Source organism: Pollachius pollachius, assembly GCF_949987615.1.
Source record: "Pollachius pollachius genome assembly, chromosome: 10".
NCBI lineage: Eukaryota > Metazoa > Chordata > Actinopteri > Gadiformes > Gadidae > Pollachius > Pollachius pollachius.
This window is the reverse complement of record NC_136943.1, coordinates 5517480-5538072: the sequence shown is the minus strand read 5'-3', so window position 1 is coordinate 5538072 and position 20593 is coordinate 5517480. Positions and strand designations below refer to the sequence as shown.

Sequence of the window (20593 nt, the reverse complement as noted above, 5' to 3'; positions counted from 1 at the left end):
GTCTTGTTCGTGGATGACCACCAGGGGGCGACGCACTACAATCCTAGAGCTCGCCGCACGAGGCCGTTGAAGAATGAGGCTCAGGCTGCTTGGAAGCCAATCTTTCAGTTTGAACAACCTGTTACCCTAGGGTCAACGCACATTCTCATAAACACCACGGCCGTGAAGGAAGAACATGTGTTTGACACACTAAAAGAATAATCAGACCCAAAAAAGTGCTTAGAAATGAGGAACAGTCCTGCATTTGTAGCAAAACACTGGCTAGTTTAGTTGAGCTCACCAAAGCGTAAATTCTGTTATTGTACAGTCGGGCTCCTCCAGGAGAGGGAGGGGATTATTTGGCGTGCCAGTTGGTTTTGTTCCTTTCTAGGTTTGGTTCGGGATAGTAAGCATGCTTTGAATTCTGAGAATATGTTATACGGCATGGATGACTGCTTGCTGGAGCACTTTTAGTATATGATATGTGTGTGTGTTGGATATGGGTGTGTGTGCTTCCTCTGGGTCTGTGGGATTTTGGCCCATAATTCCTGCAGTTCTCAGGTCACCGCTCCGTTCTCACGCACATATTTGGCATTCCTTCCCCGACATGATTACCATACACCTTCCACTCTGGGTTTGGCTCCGCTCAATATTTCCATCATTCCCGAGTGGAACTGCAACAGCGTTCCAGAACCGACCCCCCCCGCCCCCACGCCCAGCTCACCCTGTCCCCCTCCCCGTCTCACCCCTCTGACTAGCCCTCTCCCCCCCCCCCCCTCCCCCTCCACACACACACACACCCATCCCTTCGGTGCAGATTCCAGCTGCCTTAGAGTCTGAATCCTCCATCGGTCCAGCCCTGTTTATTTTTCTCTTAGTCAGCGTTTTGTGTCTGGAGACGTGATTGGGTCATTTGCCAGTGACATGTCTCCATTGACCCCGTCCCTCCAGGCTGGGACTGCCTAGGTGGGACCGGGAGAGAAAGGGATTAAATGGAAGCAGATGAAAGGGTCGGAGTAGGCATCTGAACCAGTGGAAGGATCCTCCCGCCTGGTGTTCACGGTGAAGTCACTGATGATTATTGAGGTGTCGCCCCGAAATGCAAATGTGCTGGCCCCTTTTGGCCTTCAGATAGGCAGCCAGAGAGTTGTATATTTATAATACGGCCTAATATCTGGGGAGGTATGTTAACACTCTGCTGATGTCAATTTGGATGTCATGCGTTACAATAATGTGAAAAGTCTGTTTTTTTAAGGGGTTCACAAAATAAACCTTTTGCGTCCCATATATCACAGAGCCTGGGAGCCGTAAGTGTATATGGGGCAAAGGCATCCAAGAATGAAGGATTTCACTGGGTGAGGAGGTGCAGCTGGGTCCCTCACACACCAGTGGAAAGACTTCTTTTTTTACCTTTCTATATTTTTTCTGTAATTCCTAATGTTGAAAAGTGTCGAGTTCATAGCTTGAAAGAACCATCCATGAGATTGTGTACGTACGTGCGCGCGTGTGTTCGTGCACGTGTACGTACGTGTGTGTGTGTGTGTGTTTTTGTGTGTGTGTGTGTGTGTGTGTACATGCATGCGTGAGTGTGTGTGTATGTACATGCGTGTGTGTGTGTACGTGCGTGCTTGATCAGTCGCGAGTCAGGGGTTGACCTGTAATGCGCGCCCAGAGAGAGATTATAATGATGTCAATGTGTTTGTGCAGCATGTGTGAAATCACCCATCGGCGATGCAGAGTAAAGTGTGAGGGGCTACGTAAGGGGGGGGGATGGAGGGGGGGTATATGCTTCTAGAAGGTTCACTGAGCTCTCAAGAAAGTTGCAGCACACAGAGCTGAAATAAATAAATGAAATAATTTTATCATAACAACAATTATAGGCATAACCATCATAGTAAGTTTGCTTATTTAGGGTTTTTTGTCTTCTTTATAATATAAATATATATATATATTTATACATATATATATATTTATATGTCACTTTTAATAAATTGTTCCCTTTAATATCTCCTTGCTCCTCTTCCTCGACTGCACGGTGAGCGCAGGAGACTTGTGTTGGCGTGTGCCTCTCAATGTCCTGGTAGCAGCGTTCTGTCTCCACAGTGTCACACGGGAACACCGTCCTCAGGGGCGTTGCCATAGCGATGCTTAAAAAAAGAAGGCACCTGCCCCGACCCCTCCGTTCCTGACCCCCCCCACCCCGGGCCGTGACGTCAGAGGCATATTGCCCGAGGGGGGGCGCCAGGGTGTGAAGAGGAAAGTCATTTTGCAAGGTCTCCTGTCGTCTTTGGTATGCCTTTAGCTTTTGGTCCGCTGTGATTGGTTGTTATTTTTTGGTTCTTATCTTTTGGTGCAGCTTGGGTTTTATACATTCCAGTTCTGTAGAGCTTCAGTTCCTTTGGTGAGTTGTCAAGGGTGGTAGTTTTTATAAACAGGATCTGTGTAGTCCTTTAGTCCCTCATCATCCAGCTTCACTATTGGTTTATTTTTCTCTGGTGCCTTTCAACACAGACACACGTGTGCAAACACATATACATAGACACACACGCACACACACAGACACACACACACACACATCCACCCTCTATTACATAGCATCATTTATTCAGTAAACTACACTCGACCGTTGCCGTGTTCGTCCTCATTCACCGGCCGTCCATCATAATGTCATAATGTCTGTCCTTTCGCCCTCCTCACGAGTTTCTCAGAGTCGGGCCAGTCGGCCAATGAGACAGAGGGAAAGTATGTCACATGTCAGCATTCCAGGAGTGTTCCATTTGATCCGTCCCGCACATTCTACCCCGCCGTCCGTCCCTCCACCCCTTTCCTGTCTCTTGGCTTTGTTTTCCTTTCGACATTCAGAGTTCCCTTTGTTCGGAGACGAGGCACCAACTCCCTACTTTTTAACCCCATTCTCCCCACGCTCCAGCCTGGCTGATCCACCCTGGACTAGAGTTCAGGTCTCTGGTCCGGGACGTGAGCCATGCGTCTCCGTGTTCGCCCACAAAGGGGCCGATAGAGTCCCCAGCCAAGGAGTCTGACGGGGCCCTCGAGGGAGTCAAGCCAGGCCCCTCGTTCGTTATACTAGCGATGGAACCGGCCCCCCATAGTAGCGATCGAGGTCCTTCTCAGAGAAATCTGCATCTTGAAGAGTTATTACCATATACAGGGCCGACAAAGAAAAACGTACGTCCCTTAAGTCATGTGACACGATCCTGCAAGATGTGGGAGGGGAGATTGGGGGTGGGGGGGGGGAGTGGCAAACATGAGCGATCCCAAAGGAAGGGAGATGTTCAGCAGGGTGCAACCAATCAGGCTTCAGGTCAGGGGCTCTGGGTTACAAACGGGAGGTGTTAGCGTGTGTTAGCGTTAGCAGCCGCTAGCTAGCGTGGGCCCCCCGTGGCGGCGGCAGCAGCGGCGGCGGCCCGCACCCTCTTGCTCCGCTTGCTGATGGTGGTGAAACGGAAGGGCGTGGTCAGGTCGGGCTGCTCGCCGGGCGGGAAGCGCTTCATGAAGTGGACGTCCTGCTGGTTGGGCAGCGTGTTGGGCCCGCGGCGGGGCCGGCCGCGCTTGGTGAAGCCCACGTACCAGTCGTTGTAGCGCGCCGACATCAGCGCCGTGTAGTGGTTCTCCAGCACCTTCTCCACGAACACGCAGTCGGCGCTGCGGTTGCTGGCCTGCTGAGAGCGCGGATAGACGCACACAGAGACGCGCACACACACAGAGACACGCACACACACAGACATGCACACAGGCACACACAAACACACGCACAGAAACCCACAAAGAAGAACACACAGACACATAGACACACATGCGCACAAGGAAAGGCAAACGAAAAACAAACATACAGGTCAGAATCCCATGAGACCAAACTGTTCATTAGTGGTTTTAATGAACATCGTTTCTGTTTTTGATTGAAGTGTGAAAACAGAAGAGGCCTCACCTTTCCCACCAGCTTGCCCCGGCGGTTCATGCACAGGTAGAAGTTGGTCTCCTTGCCTCGGATTCTCACCTGGCTGCCAAAGGTGTCTGCTTCCACTACGAGCTGGGCTTGTGAAGGGACAGACAGAGGTGCAGACAGACGTTAGAGACTGCTGGGCGTGACAAGCCGCTCCCCAGACTGCGCCCAGTGGGTCCACACGGAGGTGGGATCCCAGCCTGAGAGCTTGCACAACTTTTCCTTTAGACTTCTCTTCGAGGCACGCGGGAATGATAGCTTTTAACCGTTTTTTATCGTGCGCTCTTATATGGTATCATAAATCCTGAGCGTTTGCGTAATCGAACCCTGGCAATAGCAATGGACCGTGCACGGCCTGCCGGCGGGCTCACGCCCATATGTTACATTGATCGCATAAAAGGAGGATAAAACAAGCGGACGGACGTGCCAGACGGGCCGTCAAACAGCATGAAATCTGATTTCAATCTTGGGAACTGACAGCTATGCACACCGTAGAATGGCTTCAAAAAATCTCTATTAACCGTGTTGATAAATCACACACAGATGTAAATGTCTCGCTTCGGACAGATGGTCAAGAGATAAGCCCGGACACACACGTGTACACGCACACACACGCTCACGCACGCGTGCATACACACAGTGTTGACCACAGAATGGGCCTCACAGGGCAGATAAGAGCCAAGGTTAGTGGACGCATGGTGGTCTTAAGCCAAGAGAGGCCAGATGAAAATCTAAAAGGGCACCTGGAAGACACTTGGCTCCGTGCTATCTGTGCACGTGTGTTTGTAAGCACCTGTGCACGGATTGAGTCAATATGTGTGTCTGTGTCTGTGTGTGTGTGTGTGTGTGTGTGTGTGAGTGCTGTGTGCCTGTTTGCGTGTCTCTAGGCGTGTTCATCCTTTACTCACCGCAGGTCTTTAGGCAGCAGCAGTTGCTCTTTTTAAAAATAAATCCTAAAAATGGTTCCTACGTGACCTTAGTCAACAAAGGGGTCAGGATAAATCAATACGCTCCCTATCTCCCTCCCTCCATTCGGTCCCTCCCTCCCTCCCTAAACATCCTTCCTCCCCTTCTACCTCACATATGTGATTATGTCTCAGAACGCCCTCCCCGCGCCCCCGTCCTTTTGGCCGTTGGTCCTGATTATGGTGTCCTGCGCTAAGTGTTCTGCTCAGCTTTTCTTCTGCCAACTGATTCCTCCGTCGCTTCGGGAATGGTTAAGCAATCATTACAGACGGAGATGGGGAGAAGGGTAATGTGGTGGTGGTGGTGGTGGTGTTACTCTGCATATGTGTGTGTTTGGAGGGGGGACAGGGACGAGGGGGAGGTTTGCGGTTCTTTCAGTCCTGGGGGAGACAACAGACAGCATGTGGAATCAATGGAGAGATCGATGGAGGAGATGAGTTGCAAGCACTTGTCCCGATCCGCAACCTCCCAGGCCTCTGTCTTTTATTAACTCATTGTTTGTTCCTTTCTTTTAGACCCGATTTCTCTCTCTCTCTCTCTCTCTCTCTTTCTCTTTCTGTCTCTCGCTCTCTCTCGGTTTCACTTCATGTCTCTCGCTCTCGCTTTCCATCACTGCCCTCTTGCTCGCCCTCCCCTCTCCCCTTGCGAATCATTGAGTGAATCAGCAGCCAGTCGATGAGGTCTTTGTACTTCCAAGACAGGCTCCACTGCCCCTCTGTCAATGCCTGGAGAGATGTGTGCATGTGTGTCTGTGTGTGTGTGTGTGTGTGTGTGTGTGTGTGTTCTCGTGTGCGTCATCTGCACCTGCTAGAATTCTGTTATTCTTTTCATGCAATCGCACTCTATAACGCCAGATTGCACGGGTTACCGCAACGACTGTGCGTGCGTGTGTGCATGTTTGTGTGGGACACATGTCCACGGTGTGTGGGTCTCACACCTGTGCGCGTGCGTGCGGTAGGTCGGTCCATTGTCGTACGGGTCCAAGCGATTGAAAACGCATGAAGGCGCTTCATTCTCCCCCCCCCCACCCCCCCTCCGTCGAAACTAACACAGCTGGGCAGACTGGGGTCTGCCTCCGTATACGTTCCATGAGGCTACTTTTCCCCTGGCCACGCCCCTGGGCCCCCGCCCGTGTATCTATCTGTCTTACCATATTTGTCTCCGTCTTCCCCGCGGGCGCTGATGCGGCGGCCGAGCACCTGAACGTGCTTGCCGCTGGTGCGGCTGTACAGCTGGTACACGCGGTGGTGCCGCCGGCTCATGGTGTCTCGCACCTGCGTCTGGTTCTCCACGTGCACGCTGAAGTTCACCCCATCCACGGCCAGCACCTGCTGCGGGGGGGGGGGGGGGGGGGGGGGGAACGGACGCCCGCACACACACACACACACACACACACACACACACACACACACACGCACACACACAGACACACACACACACACACACACACAGACATGCACACAGACAGGCACAAAGACATAGACACACACACACACACACACGCATAAACATACACCCAGACACATACACACAGACACACACCGATGTCAGAACACGGGATTTCTACTCACTACCACTCATGAGTCATACATCACGACGATTGATCAAATGGATTCCGGTAGTTATTTGGAACTTAGGACAACCAAGTTAGTTTTAAACTAGGGCTGTAATGTTCTTTGTTGAAACCCAATTTAGTTCTTAGCAGCGTTTGCTTTGATTGTTCCAACAGCGTCTGCTAAATGACTCAAAGTCAGTAAATAGGCCGGGCAGCGCACGTGGAGACCTGGAAACCCCCCTGACTCATGGGGGAACGAACGGGCATGAGGGCCACCCAACACAGTGTCAGTGAGGTGTCAGACTATGTATCACTACTTCAGATGCACCCTCGTGGTGTACTCTGCTGCCTCACGGTGTATGGGAGACACTTACCTGTAATGGATTGCACATCACCAGCAACATCTGGATACATCTGGGGAGAGTCAAAGCCAAAGGGGAAAGAATGTTAATGTTAGAATAATTCCACCTTCACTTTTTTCAGGCCTCTCCATCCATCTCTCTTTGTTTCCCTCCTATCAGCGCCTCGGAGGTTTCCTTGATGCTAGACAGGCCGTGGTGCTTGCCCACCGGTCATTTGGCATCGCGGTGAGCAAGATGTTTCACACTGAAGACAGACAGACAGTTGGACAGATGGACAACACCCGTAGCAGTGTAAACAGTCACGCCATCCCCTAAAAAGAGAAGCAGTGCTCATTCCTCCCAGACCCACTCCCTGACCCCGCCGTGACTCTGGCCACACCAGAATCTGGCCGCCAACTGAACCGCGCGCTCGCCCGGGGCTGGCCAGGCCAACATGCCGAGACGACTAGAACATGTTTGGGTCGGACATCTGAGCAGACCGGGCTCGCCTGGCCCGGTCCGGCTATGTAGACAGCTGGACTACTGGCCCGCAGGTGCGGGGTTCTTCCCCTTCTGCGGCCCCCCAAAACAGAGGTGAGAGGGTCCCGCGTGGATGGGTCATCCCAACGAGACGTGCGAAAGCGCTGGCAGCTGCCCGGGCGGCCATTCTTCAGCGTCTGGCCTTTTGAAAAGGCTTTATGGTCAGGAGCGGTGGCTCCGGTTGAGATGGTATCAGGAATCCCTGCGAGTTTATTTCCAAGCGCGCTCCCCCCCCCCGGCCTTGACCTTGAATGTATTGAATGTTATTTACATGTTGAGCTGGGGAGTCGACGCTGTGTCTCACATCTGTTTGGACAGTCCTTGAACCCTCTTGAATACATAAAGTGTCTCATAAATAATAGCCAACCCAATGCATTTTCTATGAATTATGTCTCTGTTTATATACACTTCACTCTCTTTCTCCCTATCTCTCTTATTTTATCTTAAAGGCCCTCATGGCAATATAATTCACTCATCTCTCTACCTCTCTACCTCTCCTTCTCTCTCTCTCTCTCTCTCACACTCTCTCTCTCCTTCTCTCTCTCTCCTTCTCTCTCTATCACCTTCCCTCCCTCCACTCTACCTTGTTCCTATCGCTTTCTGCCTCCCATCTGCCTTTATGTTTGGGGTTAGTGGGACGACTCCTCCACACTGTCAATGGCAAAACACACACACACACATACACACAGATGTGCAGATGTGTGCAGTGTGTGTGTGTACAGAAAGAAGCAGGCAGCTGACAGCTGGGCCAAAGCAAAGACATATGCAGTGTTGAGAGAGAAGGAGATAGCGGGGAGAGGGAGATCGGGAGAGAGAGAGAGAAGGAGAGAGAGGTACAGAGAGAGGTGGATGAGCGGATGAGTGGTGGGTGTGTGGGGAGAGACAGGTACACAGAAAAATGCAGAGAGACGTAAACAGGCATTACACGCTGGCGGCCAGATTGATAGTGGGAGTGATCTGGAAAGGAAACCTCTGGAGGGATGGAGTGAGACAGATGTATCAGTGCGTGTGTGTGTGTGTGTTTGTGTGTGTGTGTGTGTGTGTTGTTGTGTGTGTGTGTGTGTGTGTGTGGGTGTGTGTGTGTGTGCGTTTTTCGGCGGCAGATGTGTGCACCGAGAGCCAGAATGCAAGGTGGTACACAGTGCGATACGAAGGCAGCCAGCGGAGTGAAGTCTGGCATGGGGGAAAGTGGAACAAAGAGAGAAACAGTGGGAGGGAGACCAGGGAAGATGGTCACCATTCACACACATCCTCACTCACACACACACACACACACAGGCCGACACACATCACACACAGGAGGACACACACACACACACACACAAACACAAAAACACAGACAGACACAGACACACACACACACACACAAATACACACACAGGATGATACACACACACACACACACACACACGTAAACACACAGTAGGACACACACATCGCTGCTGATCTGTACGTCAGGGTTCACAGGTTTCTCTTTATTCCCCCCTCTCTCTCTCTTTCTCTCTCTCTCTCTCTCTCTCTCTCTCTCTCTCTCTCTCTCTCTCTCTCTCTCTCTCCTGCTCCCGGCTCTCTCCCCCTGGCTGCTGGTGTGTGTGTGCGCTTGGGGCCCCTGGGTGTTTCCTAATAGGTGCGGACACCCATGGCAACGCAGCGATGTGTTGTTGGCCCAGGGAGGCGTGCTGCAGGAGGCGCGGCGGAGGAGGTGGCGCTGAGCGGAGGAGGTGGTGCTGAGGGGAGGAGGAGGTGGTGCTGAGGGGAGGAGGAGGTGGTGCTGAGAGGAGGAGGAGGTGGTGCTGAGAGGAGGGCCCCGGGCTCCGCGGGGCCGGAGCGTGAGCGCTCTCAGCTGTTAAAACACCAGCGGGCTGCAGGGAAACGCCGCGAAGCTAAGAGCCGCCGTCACCTCTTCCTCCTCCTCCTCCTCCTCCTCCTCCTCCTCTCTGGATTCTCCCACTCCCTCCAAAAACCACAGACAGATCCTCAGCTGTATGCCAGCCACAGCGAGGGAGGGGGGGGAGAGAGGGAGAGGGGGGAGAGAGGGAGACAGAGGAAGTCGGGGGGAGAACTTGAACCAGAGAGTCGACGAGGAGGAGAGAGAGAATGGTGGGGCTGGAGGCGGGGGCGGAGAGAGGGGAGGGGGGTGGGGTTCGGGGTTTGGGGGGAGGATGAGAAAGCCAGAAAACGAGAGAATAAGAGAGTGTCGGCTAGAGTCGGTTAAAAGAGACAAGAGGGAGCAGCGCGGGGGAAGCCCAGAGCGCCTTGGCCGGGGGCCAAGCCAAGCACGGCTCTGACATCATAAAGCTGCGTCCCAGCAGGTCTGGCACGCAGGGGCCGCCGAGGCGAGGGCTGCAGCCTCCACCTTCAGGGGCTCCGTCGCACGCCGAGACGCGCACGCACCCCCCCTAGGCCGGGTATGACCCGGCAGGGAGAGGGGTTTTAACGGTGCGCGGCGGCGGCGGCGGTGGCGGCGGTCGGCGTGGTCAGCCAACGCCAGAGCTATTGGACCCCGACGCACTTTGCACCAGTTTCCAATGTACAGAAGTGGCGGGCGGCGGCACCGGGGAAGAGATGCGGTCAGGCTACCGGGCACGCCAGCTCAGAGCAGCACAGCTCAGCACAGTGCTGTGGTCGTAGGGGTAAGGTAATGGGCCCCGAGCTGCTCCAGCCACGGCTGTAAGTGGTGGGACTCGACATGCCACTGTGGCTTCCAGAGAGAAACACTTCCTTCTAATGTGGTGGGGCGAGGGAGAGAGGGAGGGAGGGAGGGAGGGAGAGAGAGAGGCAGACGGAGTCGTAACAGGTTCCCATGTGGAGAAACCAGGCGGTTGGCAGTGTGTGCCGTTGGCTTAAAAGTGCACGCTTGAGTTTGTAAAACAGCATGTTTGCGAGCAGAGACCAAAGTCTCCGTGGAGCGAAATGGCTGTGGTCGTGACGAGAGGCTCGGAGGAAATGAATGTGGAGGGCTGATTGGCTCTTTGAGACCTCAGTAGACTCAACAGTCAGTCCCTCCACAGATACTGCCAGGCCCGCCGTCAGAACTCTATCACTCCTTAATCACTCATTAATCACTCCTCCATCACTCCTGTATCACTCCTCCATCACTCCTCCATCACTCCTCCATCACTCCTTCATCACTCCTCCATCACTCCTGTATCACTCCTCCATCACTCCTTCATCACTCCTCCATCTCTCATCAATCACTCCTCCATCACTCCTCCATCACTCCTGTATCACTCCTCCATCACTACTGCATGACTCCTCCATCTCTCATCAATCACTCCTCCATCACTCCTACATCACTCCTGCATCACTCCTTGACCTATCCTCCATCACTCCTCCATCGCTCCTACATCACTCCTGCATCACTCCTTGACCTATCCTCCCTCACTCCTCCATCACTCCCCCATCACTCCTCGACTGCTCCTCCATCACTCATCAATTATTCAATCTTTTTAAATAAAATTGTCTTCTGATCTCAGCATGTGTGTAGAAGGACAAAGGCTGTTGGCCAGATATACGTCGGTGGTTAATGTTGATATAGGTAGGTAGACATGTCGATTTAGTGGCTGGTTCATTGAGGTAGGTTGGTAGTTCATATCGATTGGCAGGTAGGTGGATAACATGGTTGGATATATAGTGTGTGTATATATATATATATATATATATATAGATAGTATTGTGGATCTCAATAGGTATTAACATATGTGGTAGCTATGCACGTGTGAGAGACAGTGATAGGGTAGAGGCCCAGCAGACCGGAACACACCCTTGCAGGTTGGGTCAGGAATGTATGTAGAGAGGACTGCCATCTGGGAGAGGTACAGCCGACACAAAGTAAGAAAAATAAATCTCTTAGCAGGACACACCTCAAACAGGCTGTATCCCTGCTCGGGTCTGCTCTTGGCACCACCATTTTCCCTTCCCAGATAAAGCCAGCGTTATTTGACTCACCTTCCGAAATATTTCTCCAGGGGAAAAATCAATGGTGTGTGCTACGGGAAAACGCTCTCCTTTAAGACCGTCTGGCCAGGCGAGCGGAGCGGAGAGTGCATGAGGTGAGGGTTGATGGAGATGTTTATGGCAGCGTCCATGAGCTACACGGCCTGACGCTGAACCACTGACCCTAGACCGACAGCCAATCAAAACAGGATCGTCGGTGGTATGTTTCCTATGGGGACTGATGAGGAGTAGTAGTGATGTAATGCAGTTAGGCACCACAGCCTCCCCCAGCCCTACTCCTTAGTATAGCCCTTATCTCCCCCCCCCCCCCCCCCCCCCCCCCCCCCCACACACACACACACACACACACACACACACACACACACCTGACACCCAACCATCACCTCAAAGGACGAAAGGTAAAGACAGAAGTTAAGATACAATTTCCTATAAAAAGGTGAAATGGATTGTGTGAGAGTGACTTACAAGACAGCCAGCATGGGGAGCAGGGACCACATCGCTTCCCCCATCCACTAAGGACCTCGGCCCGGAGTCAGTCTCCGCGGCGCTCCGTCCGAGCCAGCCCGGCGCACCGGAGGGTTCCCGTGCGTGTAGTGAATCCGCCGGACGCTGTGCAGAGTCAATGAGTCAACGGCTACCGCTGTTGGCATCGGCGGTGCCTCGGCGTCCCCGGGCGGAGCGGTCGAACGGCGGACGGCGAGGGACGAGGTGTCAGGCGGGGTGAATGTCACTGTGACCGCAGGGCAACCTCTCACAGCTGTCCGGCCCGCGAGAAAAATGAAGGGGCGGGGCCCAGGGGGAAAAGGTTAGGGCATCGGTTCGGCTGCTGCATGCGCGCCGCCGGCGAAACGATGAACAGGTGAAAGCGTGACCACGAGTGACACTGACAGACCGACAACTTTACTTGTTGACCCCCACCTCTCTTGCGTTCTCTCAGTTCGGTCCCCTGGTGTAAAGTTCTGAATATTCCAAGTCAGGATGTGTTCCGTTGCAATAAAACAGAACGTAGCCGGATCGTCTCCGTGAGTGAGATGTTACTTGCAGCTCAGCAAGAGGGTGCGTTGACGTGTGTTAATAGTCCGATCTGGTGTGGAGAGGGTCGCACAGCGGGGATCTAGTGCCCTCCGCGAGGTGGGGTCGCGCTCTGCTGTTGCACTGGCAGCCGGAAGGATCGGTGACCTGGAGACGGGGGGTCGGCGCGCGCCGCGTGCTGCAGGGTATTAGCCTCGGTCATGGCTACGACCCCTTCAGCCGGCGGTGGTCGGTGATCGGTGGTGGAGGTGTTGGTGGGTAGGAAGAGACCGATAAATGTCCGACAGAGAGGGTGGTGGTGGTGGTGATGATGGCGGTGTGAGCGCCAGGTCCAGCTTAGATGGGTAGAAGAAAAAGAAGAAGAGAGACTTAAATGAGAACCGCTGCGAGTCGGTGTGGTTTGGGGGGAGATGGGGAGAGGGAGGGAAGGAGGGAGGGAGTAACGAGGGAGGGGTAGCAGGAGAGGAACAGCTGTGGGCTGTGTAGCAGGAGGCAGCCACCCGCGACAGAGCGCACGAGGGGAAAAAAAACAAGATGACAGTCTCTCTTTGCACCTGATTTCCCGTACTCCTCCTAACCGCGGGTCGGCCGGCTGCAGCGGGGCTCCGCGCGCCCCCGGGTCACAATACCAGGCGAACCACCGCGCGATGACATCACCTCCCAAAACCTTTCTAGGTGGTGGGGGGGGGGGGTGGAGGAGAGAAAATTGCAATCCGAGATTTTTATTTGTTTTCTAGCTTTTTTAAAGTTGAAGAATCACGCGAGAAAACTCCCGAGCTCCTCAGTTCTGAGATTGTGGGTGGGACGGGAGGGGCGACGCGGTGCACGGGACTAAAGGAGAGTATACTTCCCCACAATCAAAAGTTGGAGCCTTCCCATCCGGCGTGTTTACCTAATCACAGTGACAGATCGGCCCGGGACTTGCAGTCAGTCGCTCCTCGTGTCCTACAGCGGGCTGCTCGAGCAACCCTCAGTCCCAATGAAAGCACGCAGAATAGCCTACAACGGAGCCGTTTGGATCAGATTGCTGCTGTAAAGTAGTTCTTCACTTTGCAAAAAAACAAAAATTGCAAGGTTAGCTTCCGTCTGGACAAAGCTGCTTGAGGAGTTTGGGAGCTGCGCTCGAGACGCGCTTCAGCACAAACCTAAAAGCTCTAAAGAAAAAAACTGAACAAGACTTTAACAGACGCGGATCAATCCTGCCTCCTTCCTCTCTCCCTCCTACCTCTCGCCCCCTCTGCTGCCCCCCCTTCGCTTCTTTTCTCCCCTTCTCTCTCTCTCTCTCTCTCTCTCTCTCCGTACACACACGCGCGCGCATATGCACGCACTTATTGGATCAAAACGGGATTAGTCAATTGCCCTGCGAAGCCGACCAGTGGAGAGTTGAACACGTCGCAAATGTCATTGGTTGCGACAAGAGACACAGGTACTGAATATTAATAACATAAAAACCACACGCCTCCCTTTCGGGCGCATTATTCTTGGAACATAAACCGAGTACACTTTCTCTCTCCGTAATGGTATTATCTCCCGTAGAGAAAATAAACGTTAAGGCTCCAATCCTATATTGCCCATACTCTTCTTCAATTGCACGCATAGGTGAAGGGCATTATCCACGCTGGCAGACCCTTGAAGTTCATATCAGCCGTTTCCAGAGACGTATTCCGACTTCAGGTTTCATAACTTTTAGGTTAGAACCGTAGGAGAGAAAATGAAACAGAGTACGAGATACAGTGGGCTCGAGAAGCTGGAGAGCGGTATGTAAGCACGGACTCGGATCCAAAAGGAACATTTCTAAGGGATTTCTGCAGCAACGCCCGCGCTGCACTCCCAGCACTCGCTCTCACCGCCGCAGAACCGCAGACAGCCGGCCAAGCCAACACAACACTCCTGCCATACCTTTCATTCATACGCACGCACGGCATGTACGAACACACACACACACACACACACACACACACACACACACACACTCACACACTTGCACATGCAAAATGTGTGTTTGTGCAAAATGTGTGCGTGTGTGTCTGTGTGTGTGTGTGTGTGTGTGTGTGTGTGTGTGTGCGTGCGTGTGTGTGTTTACGAGTAAGTGAGAGAGAACGTTAGCTTGTGTGTGCGTGTGTGTGTATGTGTGTGCGTATCGGATTTGGCAGTAGGATTGTCTTCATACATTAGGGACCGTTATCTAGCCATAAGCTGTAGGTTAAGTCTTTTATCTTAGGATTTTTAGATCACACACACACATACTCTCTCGCTCTCTCTCTTACACACACACACACACACACACACACACACACACACACACACACACACACACACACACACACACACACACACACACACTCACACACACGCCCACCACCCGGTTCCCCCTCTGCGCGGGGCTGAGTAAGGGGTCTGCGGTGGGCGTCCCGGTCATGCTCCAGCGAGAGGCCGTGGCCCGCTCCCTCCCGGCGCTGGCTGGGGCCGCGGGCCGCACCTGCATCCACCGCACGCCTCCGAGGGCCCAGAGTGTCAATGTTGTGGAGACGGATCAGAAGCCCCCTCCGGCCCCGGGGCCCGCGGGCTGCGCCCGGCAGGCCCAGATGGAAGGCTGCGGACCAGCCAGAGGTTTTTTATTGTGGGTCCGGTGGTTGAAGCTGCTGGAATACTTATCAGGGTGTTCCTCTGAACACCTGGTGGAGAACGTGCACCGCGTGCGCGCGTGTGTGTGTGTGTGCGCGCGTGTGCGTGTGCGTGTGTGTACGTGTGTGTGTGTGTGTGTTTGTGTGTGTGTGTGTGTGTGTGTGTGTTTTCCATCCAAAGCAATGACATTGCATCGATTATAAAGTCATTTGTTTGAGCCAAGATAAATTGGAACAACATTCAAGCCACAACTCCGAAGCCTTAGAGCACCTCGTTTTAAAAAGAATACATGAACTTGACTCTGAGGGAATGCGGTGTATTAAGTTTAGGTTTAATAATTTGTGGGTAGAGTTGAAATGCAAATATAAAACCATAAGGAGTTGACAGGTAGGGTCGGTGCCCTCTGTCATGTAAGATATTAATCGACTCAAACATGACTAAAAACATGAAATAATCTCATATGTAGAAACACAGAATCTGAGCTCTAACTGCCTTATCCTCATCACTCCTGTCATGCCATCTTACCTTCTGCCTTTCACTGCTACCTCCTGTCTCTCTCTCGTTCTCTCTCTCTCTCTCTCTCTCTCTCTCTCTCTCTCTCTCTCTCTCTCTCTCTCTCTCTCTCTCTCTCCATAATCTCTGGATCTTTTCTCTACCCCCACCACCCCTTTGCCGTTCACAGCCAGCGTATTGATTGCCCATGTCTTTGCCTCCACACCTCCTGCCTATTGATCACACACACACACACACACACACACACACACACACACACACACAGACACACACACACACACACACACGTAATTACCCACAGCACAAAGTTAAATGTGCATGCATAATATTGGCTTCCTCTGCTCTTTTGTCTTCAGCCCAGAATCCCTATCATGCTTCGAGTCACTTCCAATGCTAGCCAACTGTGCCACACAAATGACTCATGAGCACACACACACACACACACACACACACACACACACACACACACACACACACACAAACACCCACACACTGTGTATGCAGTTACCTACATATGTGTGTGTATGCAAGCACAAAAGATTATTTGTGTGTTTGCAAGTATCAATTGGTGTAATTGTGTGTGTGTGTGTGTGTGTGTTTGTTTTTGTATGCTAATATAGTGTGTTTTTAGTTGTCTGTGTGTGTGTGTGTGTGAGCGCAAGTCTCAACATGTTTTTTTTGTATGCCGATATCTACATATACAGTGGGGCAAAAAAGTATTTAGTCAGCCACCAATTGTGCAAGTTCTCCCACTTAAAAAGACGAGAGAGGCCTGTAATTTTCATCATAGGTAAACCTCAGCTATGAGAGACAAAATGAAAAAAAAAATCCAGAAAATCACATTGTCTGATTTTTTAAGAATTTATTTGCAAATTATGGTGGAAAATAAGTATTTGGTCACCTACAATCCAGCAAGATTTCTGGCTGTCACAGACCTGTAACTTCTTCTTTAAGAGGCTCCTCTGTCCTCCACTCGTTACCTGTATTAATGGCACGTGTTTGAACTCCTTATCAGTATAAAAGACACCTGTCCACAACCTCAAACAGTCACACTCCAAACTCCACTATGGCCAAGACCAAAGAGCTGTCAAAGGACACCAAAAACACAATTTTAGACCTGCACCAGGCTGGGAAGTCTGAATCTGCAATAGGTAAGCAGCTTGCTGTGAAGAAATCAACTGTGGGAGCAATTATTAGGAAATGGAATACATACAAGACCACTGATAATCTCCCTCGATCTGGGGCTCCATGCAAGATCTCACCCTGTGGGGTCAAAATGATCACAAGAACGGTGAACAAAAATCCCAGAACCACACGGGGGGAACTAGTGAATGACCTCCAGAGAGCTGGGACCAAAGTAACAAAGGCTACCATCACTAACACACTACGCCGCCAGGGACTCAAATCCTGCAGTGCCAGACGTGTCCCCCTGCTAAAGCCAGTGCATGTCCGGGCCCGTTTGAAGTTTGCTAGAGAGCATTTGGATGATCCAGAACAGGATTGGGAGAATGTCATATGGTCAGATGAAACCGAAATAGAACTTTTTGGTAAAAACTCAACTCGTCGTGTTTGGAGGAGAAAGAATGCTGAGTTGCATCCAAAGAACACCATACCTACAGTGAAGCATGAGGGTGGAAACATCATGCTTTGGGGCTGTTTTTCTGCCAAGGGACCAGGACGTCTGATCCGTGTGACGGAAAGAATGAATGGGGCCATGTATCGTGAGATTTTGAGTGAAAACCTCCTTCCATCAGCAAGGGCACTGAAGATGAAACGTGGCTGGGTCTTTCAGCATGACAATGACCCCAAACACACAGCCCGGGCAACGAAGGAGTGGCTTCGTAAGAAGCATTTCAAGGTCCTGGAGTGGCCTAGCCAGTCTCCAGATCTCAACTCCATAGAAAATCTTTGGAGGGAGTTGAAAGTCTGTGTTGCCCAGTGAAGGCCCAAAAACATCACTGCTCTAGAGGAGATCTGCATGGAGGAATGGGCCAAAATACCAGCAGCATTGTGTGAAAACCTTGTAAAGACTTACAGAAAACGTTTGACCTCTGTCATTGCCAACAAAGGGCATGTAACAAAGTATTGAGATGACCTTTTGTTATTGACCAAATACTTATTTTCCACCATAATTTGCAAATAAATTCTTTAAAAATCAGACAATGTGATTTTCAAGATTTTGTTTTTTTCATTTTGTCTCTCATAGCTGAGGTATACCTATGATGAAAATTACAGGCCTCACTCATCTTTTTAGGTGGGAGAACTTGCACAATTGGTGGCTGACTAAATACTTTTTTGCCCCACTGTATGTGTGTGTGTGTGTGTGTGTGTGTGTGTGTGTGTGTGTGTGTGTGTGTGTGTGTGTGTGTGTGTGTGTTTGTATGTAAGCCAGAATATGTGCAGGTGTTTACAAAAGCATCTTCATCTGTCTGTATGTCTGTGTCTCTGTGTGTTAGGAGAGCGTAGAAATCGGCGAAGAAGGAGATTCCGAAAAAAGATGGGGAAAACTAGGTAGAGAAAAATCATGGGGACAATATAAAAATCGAAAAAAGGGAGGTATAGAAAAATTATGGTGAGCATATTTTTTCAGAAATATAATTATTGAGAGAATACATTTTTGGGAAAATGGAGGTATAGAAATATGATGGAGAGAATATTTTTTTGGAAAAAATAATTGCAACGGACGTAATCCCTGATGTTTGTGAGGTGCCAGTCACTGCTGCTGGGGAGATGTTGTGCAGTGGCTAGTGTGTGTATGTCTTAGTGTGTGAGGGAATAAGTGTGTGTGATGGTGTGGTGGGGGGCTATTGATCAATACAACCATTCTATCTAGCAATTAACATCGATCAGCGCTCGTCAATACCGCCCGCACCCAGACAAAGACCCAGGGTGCATTGCGCGCGCTTGCCCTTTTCTCCATCACCCTCCGACAAATCACATAACACCACTCTCATTATGGGATGCCGTTGGGCCTGACCCCATAAGGTCAGTCCAAGCACCGGCGGAACACATAAGGCTTAGGAACCTCATCCTACAGCCGCTCGTCAGTACCCAGAGGGGTGGGGGGGGGTTCATAGGTTAGACTACATTTACATTTACATTTAGGGCATTTAGCAGACGCTTTCATCCAAAGCGACTTACAATAAGTGCATTTGTTACAATAAGTACATTTGTCATAAGAAGTGAAACAATATATCGCTGTCGGTACAGTAAAGACGTTCATAGAACCAAGTGCAAGTATTACAATCGCTAGGCTAACCCATTCCCCGTGTAAAGCAGCGATAGCAGCTACTGTAGACGCTACACAATTAAGTACCTTGAATAAGTGCAATGTACAAGTGCCAGGACGTACAACATTCAATGGTGGCTGTGCATTGGTTTCTATGCAGAGTCGAGGTGAACTCTGAACAGGTGAGTTTTGAGTCTTTTGCGGAAGCTGGTGAAACTCTGCGATCCTGACATCGGTAGGGAGCTCGTTCCACCACTGAGGTCCCAAAACAGAGAAAAGTTGTGACTTCGCTGATCGACCTTTGCTTGCTCTTAGCGATGGCGGTACCAGACGTCCAGCTGAGGTAGTTGAGCGGAGGGATCGAGCTGGGGTGTGTGGCTTTACTAATGCTTGGAGGTAGGCAGTTCCATCGACTGCCTTGTATGCCAGTACCATCATCTTGAATCTGATGCGAGCTATTACAGGGAGCCAGTGGAGGTCCCGGAAGAGGGGGGCTAGTAAAGAAGTCAAGTTGGTAGCTCTTTTTTGGGGTGCTTACTTTGCAAAAAGGTAAAAAGATTGAACACCAAATGTCCCCTCTCCTCCTCCTCATTCTTTGTGGGTGTGTGGTTGTGTGTTTGTGTATGTGTGTCTGTGTATGTGTGGGAGCGTGTGTGTTTGCATGCTATGCTCGCACTAGTGTAGCTGTGAGTGTGCGTGTTTGTGTGTTTGTGTATGTTTGTGTGTGTATGGGTGTGTTGGTGTATGTTTGTGTGTTTGCGTGTGTATGTGGGTGTTGGTTTGTGTGTTAAAATGTGCGGCCCACTCTCACGACTTGGGGGGTAACATGAATGTGATCCATCATGAATGTGATCTCTGGTAACACGATGTGCCGATCTGAGAGTTGTCTCTCAGATGTGTCGCCGATTGTCCCCAGTTAGTTTGGCCTGTGAGGAGCTGGTCTGTTAATCATTAAACACATGGGGGAGGCGTGATGCAGGCTAGTGATTAATACCTGGGTTAAACACCCAAAGCCACCACGTCACGACATCAGCCACAAACACCGGTTTGTGGGACATCCAACATTGCTCGGCCAACTTTAAACGTATGAGACACTCCATAAAAGCGCTTTGATGACAGGGGGGTGGTGGTGGTGGTGGCGGTGGTGGTGGCGGTGGTGGTGGCGGTGGCGGTGGTGGCGGGGGTGGTGGTGTTGGTGGGGTTGGGGGTGCGTTCACTGGAGGAATGTGTTCAGTGTCTGGGGCTCTGGACTGGGGGAACCTGCTCGTGTCTGGGAGATGAGAAGATCCACAGCTGGGGCCCGCGGAGGCAAGAGCGGGAATCAATTAGAGGGAGAGAGAGAGAGAGAGAGAGAGAGAGAGAGAGAGAGAGAGAGAGAAGATGTGGGGGAGAGAGGGTGTGGGAGAGAGGGAGGGAGAAAGAGAGAGAGATAGAGATAGAGGGTGGGCGAGGGGGAGAGAGAGAGAGAGAGAGAGAGAGAGAGAGAGAGAGAGAGAGATGTTAGGGGGAGAGAGGATGGGGGAGAGAGGGAGGGAGAAAGAGAGAAAGAGCGAGCTAAATGTTGTTTTTATTAGTGGCTATGTTGGTGGTGCACAGCCTGCTCCACTCCCTCCCAAAACCCATCCCTCCCTCTCCTTCCCTCCCCCAACCCCCGCCTCCCCTCTTGACAAGATGGAGGTTTTCTCTCTTCCTCTTCCAGGTATCCACTCTGCAGCTGCGGCCTCTAAACACAGCCTGACTCACAAACACGGCACTTTGACACTTTCAAGGCGAGGCGTTTTAATGCGTCCCTACGCTCTCCTGTCAGGGTAATGATTCAGGCCCGCTAAGCTGTCATTGTGCGGGACCCCGGGGTCACACAGAGGCCAGGCCTGCCCAGGTAGCAGGCCGGGGCT

The 20593-nt window shown here is 51.5% G+C and overlaps 1 protein-coding gene across 1 annotated transcript; it reads right to left on the bottom strand.

Moving 5' to 3' along the window:
* Window positions 1-3241: 3241 nt before the first annotated feature.
* Window positions 3242-11796, bottom strand: fgf18a (fibroblast growth factor 18a; the record flags this gene model as incomplete). Its single annotated transcript, XM_079744349.1, has 5 exons — window positions 3242-3659; window positions 3926-4032; window positions 6057-6234; window positions 6836-6875; window positions 11765-11796. The coding sequence occupies 5 exons, from the start codon at window positions 11794-11796 to the stop codon at window positions 3363-3365; spliced, it is 654 nt and encodes a 217-aa protein (XP_079600475.1). The 3' UTR covers window positions 3242-3362.
* Between the last annotated feature and the right edge of the window lie 8797 nt (window positions 11797-20593).